This window comes from Girardinichthys multiradiatus, chromosome 14 (assembly GCF_021462225.1).
Source record: "Girardinichthys multiradiatus isolate DD_20200921_A chromosome 14, DD_fGirMul_XY1, whole genome shotgun sequence".
NCBI lineage: Eukaryota > Metazoa > Chordata > Actinopteri > Cyprinodontiformes > Goodeidae > Girardinichthys > Girardinichthys multiradiatus.
The window spans coordinates 34,165,106-34,171,952 of record NC_061807.1 but is presented as its reverse complement, the minus strand read 5'-3'; the positions used below and the strand labels follow the sequence as shown (position 1 = coordinate 34,171,952).

General features: G+C 38.1%; 1 protein-coding gene across 5 annotated transcripts in view; it reads right to left on the bottom strand.

The window, feature by feature from the left end:
* Positions 1 to 2,880: 2,880 nt before the first annotated feature.
* The window catches only part of shroom4 (shroom family member 4), an 89,096-nt gene continuing 85,129 nt past the window's right edge, over positions 2,881 to 6,847 (bottom strand). For 4 of the 5 annotated variants that reach the window (XM_047386012.1, XM_047386014.1, XM_047386015.1 and 1 more), the window contains 3 exons: positions 6,483 to 6,653; positions 6,158 to 6,300; positions 2,881 to 6,042 (listed from right to left, as the gene is read on the bottom strand). In XM_047386012.1, coding sequence (XP_047241968.1) covers positions 5,874 to 6,042; positions 6,158 to 6,300; positions 6,483 to 6,653 — 483 coding nt within the window. In that variant the 3' untranslated portion in view covers positions 2,881 to 5,873. Of the gene's footprint in view, positions 6,043 to 6,157; positions 6,301 to 6,482; positions 6,654 to 6,847 lie in introns of those variants that run through there. The other variant, XM_047386016.1, reaches the window with a different exon arrangement.

Sequence of the window (6,847 nt, the reverse complement as noted above, 5' to 3'; positions counted from 1 at the left end):
CGTTTTAATATCATTCATGTCTATGAATATCACATGTTGGAACTGACTGCAATTGTCTGTACAGTATTTACCTGTTTTATGCAATTTAAGCTGCGATTTGGAAGCTATCATCAAGCTAGCTACCCATGGCTACATTTTCCGGTTTGGCCCTCAAGCATAAAATCTTCCAATCACCGTTTCCTCGCAACATTATATATTTTATGATCATACAATCAGTATCAGATGAGTTTTAGAAATCTATTTATTATGTATGATATGTGAATTGAATTCGTCATTTCCCTTCGTAAAGGCAACAAACTGTAATTTTATTTTGGAGGCATGAGAAAGGTCTCTTCCGGTTACACAGTGTCGTTTGACAAATAAATTGCCTAAACATCTAAGCGCCAGGACGACTAAGTCGAATGAAGAGTCACTGCTTTTTCTATAGATACATGTATTGCGTTTTCAAACGGGTTAGTGGAGCAGTCCTACTAATCAATCCTCGATGTTTTCGATGTATTCTCCAAATACTCACATCCTTTGTCACCTTCCAGTGGCCATAAATGGTACCAGCAGTTACTGCTCTGGTGCCGGAGAGATCCTGCTCATGGATGTTGAGGTCACAGAAGGGGACTCGGTTTGGATAGCAGCCAGGTCAGCATCAACATTCTCAGCATCAGTAGCTGCATTATCAGCAGAGGAGCTCTATGTTATGAATGTGGCAACTCTTCCGACTTTCTTCTTCATTTGACATTTGTGCTCTGAGAATTTTGGCAAGTTCCTAAATGTAAAACAGGACATGGAAACTAAAAAGTGGAAAACTAAAATATGGAAACGTGGGGACACGTGCATATAAAAATGTAGTCCCACACTGACCGAGGCAGGCATGATTGGGTCTTAGTCTTCTGCAGTCAGGCTCAAAACCCTTAAGTGAACCTTTAAAAATATACAATCATGCTGTATGATCTACTACTAAGAAGAATTTTAGTTGTTGGAGGGTGCCACCTTGTGGTCACCTCCTTAACTATCCTGTGCCATGCGTTTTATACAGAAAGGACTACAAAGTTTCCAGTAGGTATTTCCTCTATTGTACTTCTTATAAGATGCCGTGATAACTCTTTGAATTGCATTATCCCCCACACATCCGACCCATCCTTCCTAACAGGATTATCACAACTGAACTGAGAAAAAAAAAAGAAAAATCCTTAATCATTTTTGTCCTACTTGCTGGTTGATTTATGTGACTTTGGATGATAAATAGTGCTGTGAAAAAGTATTTTCCATATTAGAGATATCTTCAGATTTAGTTTTTTCATCACACTTAAATGTTCCAGGTCAAACATGTTTTCATATCCTGAGTCAAACGGTGATTTTATTTCTTAGTGAAAAAAGCTATACAAACCAACCTGGCTCTATGTGAAGACGATGTTGGCTCCATTGTTCAATCATGAATTACTTGTGATTTTGGAAAGCTGAGTTGACTTTCATTAGCCACAACCATGTCTCTTTACTGCCAGAGAAAGCAATTAAATAGAACCTGTCTCACACCAAAAAGTTTAAAGATCACAAAAAGCAACATGTTATGCTCTGATCTAAAGAAATTCATGAACTGATGAAAAACTAATTTACTGACCTTTCAGTCTGGAAATGGACACAGAGCCATAAAGAACCCACCCAGGAGGTCACATAAGAACCCAGAACCACATGTAAAGCATTGCAGACCTCTCTTCCCTCAATTAAAATAGGTTTTCATGATTCACCAATAAGAAAGAGACTGGGTGAAAATGGCATCCATGGGAGAGTGCCAAAACCAGATGTGAACAAAAAGAACTATCTTACAGTTGCCAAACCACATCTTGATGACCAAGAAGACTTTTCGGTAAATTATCTCTGTACTGACAAGACAAAAGCTGAAGAATGTGGTAGGTGTATGTCCCGTTACATTGTACTAACACCAACACAACATTGTAGAAACAGAACATCACACCAACAGTCAAACATGGTGGTGGTAGCCTGATGGTCTGGTGCTTCTTTGCTGCTGCAGGACCTTAGTGGTTTGTCTTAACTGATCGAACCATGAACTCTGCTTTTTACCTGTAAATCCTTAAGGAAAATGTCCAGCCCTCAGTTTATGACCTTAAGCTCAGTCACACTTAGGTTATGCAGCAGGACAATGATCCAGCAAGTCCACCTCTGAATTCCTCAAGAAAAAAAAACCAAAATATCAATGACAGTTTGAGAGGCCTATTGAAAGTCCAGACTTAAATGCAATTCAAATACTGTGACATGACCTTAAACATTAAGAAAAAAAAAAAAAAAAAAAGCATAATGCCATTTATTTCAAACATTGACTTCTATTGCAGCCCAACCAGTTATTAGGTTTAGGGGGTGATTACTTTTCACTTAAGGGCCAAGTTGTTTTGAATCATTTTTTAGCTCTTAATAAATAAAATCTTTAGCTGAAAACTGCTTTTTGTATTCAGTCTGTGACACAAAAGCAAAATCTGAAGAAATCTGCAAGGGGGCAAATACTATTTTACAGCACTGTTTTGTAATATTCTTTTTGACCCTCTATTGGCGCTCATTTCTCAGCTTTTACAACTTGAATAATGTTTAACAGCCCCTGCTTCCAGGAAACTTCACTTGACAGAACTATCAGTATTATCAACACATGATTTCCATTCGATGTGTCCCTTGGGTAAATCTCTCCAGCTCCCACGGACCTGCTGAATGACTCCCCTCACTCCACTTATCATTTGTCAACCCCCATATAACCCCAAGCAGTGTTTACCCAACAATCCCCCATCTGTAAAATGCAAGCTTCTCCCGAGAAACACCCACGTTAGCTCCGAACATTTAGGAGACCCGTCAAAGCGTAAATTACCACAGGAGACACGGAGGTAGTTTAAAATCATTATTATTTATGGTACAATTTCCTCGCACACGTTTTTGCAGTAACAGAAAAGTTTTTTTGTAATAAATCAAAATTTTACAGGAAAAATCAGAAACAAAAGAAATATTCTTTCTTACAGGTCCAACAAGCATTGTTTGTCCTTATAGTATCAATATATTTCCAATGAATTTTCCAATGAGAACGGCTGGTACAGCACAGGAAAACATTCAATATATACACAGTAACAACAATAAACAACGTAAATCTTAGGTTTAGGGCTGCTTAGAACAAAAAAACAAAACAAAACCAGTATACATAGCTGATAAGAGGTATAGCTGTGAATACATTTTAAGCTACTTCTAAATAGAACAGGTTCTCTTTATGAGCAATTAACCAGTGAAATAGAGACAATGTCTGTTTACTTGACTTCGCAATCTTTCCACCTCTCTTGTTTTAAATAGTGAAATAGTGTTTTAAACTTCTTTTTAATCAAAGAGACAGTACTTAACTTTATCCTACACTGGCTGCTATTGCCCAGTAGGCAGCAGCAAAATAGTAGAAAACGACATTGTTTAAAATAAGGGAATACCATCACAGCCAAATGATCTGTATGCCAGATAGACGTCAGAAAATCAGTTTTCACTAACAGTGGTGACCATTGACCAGGCTACAAAGCATTAGCAACATGAGCTGATAAAAATGTATCTCTCTGCATTTCATACATTCAATTACCTTGCTGAATGAGATTCCAATTAACCACAGCACAAATAAACAATTAATTACTGCAGCTACCTATGCATTTTATGGCAGCGTTTTGGGATTTTGAAATTGGGCTGGTGTGAAACATCAGAAAATCTGAGCAGGTTTTCCACTTTTGGAGCAAGTGTTCAAGATTTCCAACTTGGACAAAAATTCTAACTTCCGAGTTAAAATGTAGTGCAGTATAAGCGTGGGACAAATTAAATGAATAATAATTAGATTAACACTATGGGTATTAGGTGCAGTGTCACCAATCAGAAATTTTCAGAAACATAAAAACCTACAAGTTCTTGAAATTTCAAGACTTTGTGACCTTCAAGCGGGTTATTTTTTACAATGACTTAATAATATAGGCTAGAACTGAATTTTGACCATTGCTCTATGTGGCAGCAGATACTCCCTTTTACCTGCTTGTTAGCTTATCTTGTAGCACACACAGGGAAATAGGCAAAGCTACAATTAAGATCCACCTACCTACATATTAAAGAGGTCTATCTTAGACATTATAACTAGTTTTAGTCAGTATATGTTAATTTTAAACTCCCAGCTGAAAAGCTAGCTGTTAAGAGGCAAAAAGTTCTTAGCTAGCAAAACAAGCTAGCCGATAGATGACAAGTGGTTTTCTGTGCAGCCTTCATTCTTCAAGATGCTTTGAGCAGGAAGAAAACACAACAAGCATTTTTTTATTCTAATTTTTGGTGGTAAAACAATAAATAGGTTGAGACAGTGAAATAAATTTAACTCTGTATGCTAAGCTAACCTGTTGCTAGCTTTTAACGGCACGATGGTGAAGCCTGAGAAGACAAAAAACATAAAAATTTAGAAAAGCATACACGTGACAGCAACAAAAACCCTTTCAAAAGGCCAAAAAAAGGATGCGCAAAATATTTAATATTTTTGAAATGTTTAGACTTTTCGCTATGGTTTTATTTGTTAATGTTATATTCTGGTTCGTGAATTGTTGGCTCTGTTTTGCGTTTTGTTTTGCCATGTTATTTTATGTTATGTGTGAAGTAATTTTGCTAAAGAAATGTTTTAAAAAATGTTTAGTAATGTGAATATGTTCGTACAAGTTTGGGAATTGTCCTTGCACTTTACACCTAAGAGCCTTCTAAAAGATGTACAGATCTGTCTCCATGTGAAGGTAAATTAGCATATTTTTAAGTGATTACAGGGGACAACAAATGGCCGAAAATACCTTTGCAAATTTCACTTGATGCGACACAAACCTCACTCCTCTCTGGATTCATTCATCGTAAACATATACAGTAAACTTCAACTCTTCCAGGTCTTCCCACTCATCTTTTACAATGAATGTTCTCAAAAATCAAAACTACAATATACAAACCATATACATAATAAACGCTACTGCCTCCTGTACATAAACATCATGGACAGTCAGTCCACAGAGTGTCAAACTCCCTAAAAGTACAGTAATGTGACACAAATTAATACAATAACAGGCTGATGCAACAGTTTATGTATTGCAGGATCAATGTTTAGCAGTTAACAAACTGACAACGGCACTGAGAAACATTGGCATTAGTGTGGTTATAGAAAACACCAAGAAAAACCCTCGTCTAGTTCTCTGAACCGAGAGGTTTAAATATAAAACAAAACAGGAGTGAATGACAGTTATCTGGCAAAAATGTCTTTGGCAACAAAATGTGTTATTTGTACAGTACATGTTTAAGGCACAAAATGTTTGAATTCTGTGTAGTTGCCTTGAAAACAGTATGCAACAAACACTGTTATCTATCTTTGAGTTGGTCCCCTCTCCATTTAGATCCTCAATTCAGTTCTTGTCTCCATTTTGATGCTTAGTTCAGTTCTTGTCTCCTTAGTGTTTGCGTAAAAGCATCTTCAGGGTTGTGAGTTGTTTTAGAGCTGAAAAATCCAATGTCTTCCAACGATTGTAGGACCATTTTGAAATTACTTCACAAGCTCACATCCAGCCAAAAAAAACCTCTGGACTCAGGATAAAACTTGTGAAACCTCAAATTTTGTCAGTGGTTGTGTGTGAAAACTCTTACTATCAGACAGTTGCTATTTCAACAGTTTTTAATTATTATGTTTATGCTTAACTGTCTGCAGCAGCTTCATATTTAGTGCCATCATACACCTGTCAAAATGGATGTGTAAGGTATTGTCCTTAATTGTGTTTTTGAAAACACATTCTTCTACCCTTTGGGCTTGATTTGAACTGAATGTGCTGTCCTTTATTTCATAATTTATTTATTGCTCAGTAATGTCCGTATCCCATCGATATTCCAATACCCATTCCTATTCCCAGGCCCAGGCCCAGGCCCAGGCTCTCTCTGAGGCCTCTGAGCTGCTCCTCTCCCAGCCGAATCTTGTCCTCAAGTTGTCTCTGTTCCACCAGCAAGGCAGCCTTCATCTTCACAAAGTGGCTGCAGAGGGGAAAAAAAAGTACACAAAAAAACATGCAACTTTGTACTCAAGGATAGTTTATTCTTCAGGTTAAAAGTGAGCAGAACTGGAATAAATTCCCACTCTGATGCATACCTGTAGTCTCTGTGCTGCTCCGGAATGAGGCAGCGGGCCAGAACCCGGCTGACGGCTTGCTCTCGGCGATCGACGTGGTCCTTCAAGTCCTGAGCCTCTGACAGCTGCCTCATGAGCTGACGTTTCTTTTCCAGCAGGGGGAGCTACAGGGCAGACAGGATGGAGGGATTAAATTAGGATGCACTCATCTCATTTTAAATAATAATGCATAATTATCTTTAAAATCTCATTTTCACATGTTCTTAAAGACATCTTTAAGTAAAATGACTCTCCATTATTCAACATTCTATTTCTGCTTCTATATGCAGATGTTTATTTTCCTCACCCTGTCCTGGTGCTCTGTCTCTGGGTCCAGCGTGTCCAGCGTGGTCTCCACTCTGAGGAGCCTCCCAGACAGAGACAGCATCAAGCTGACCACCTTGTCCAGGTCGCCGATGAACATGCGGTACTTGTCCACCTCGTTGGGCTTACACACCGACACCACCATGTTCTCCACCTGAAGGATTTAAAGTACAGACTGAGGAGGTGGTTGACTACTGATATCCTCAGACAGATAACACTTCGCAAAATGTTCTGAAGAATGTTTCGAGGAGCACAGCAAATTTGAGATGCTGACTTGGCCTAAAACATGTACAGATATCCAATGAAGGTTGAACACAGATGGAGCAAATATGATCTAGAACATCACAC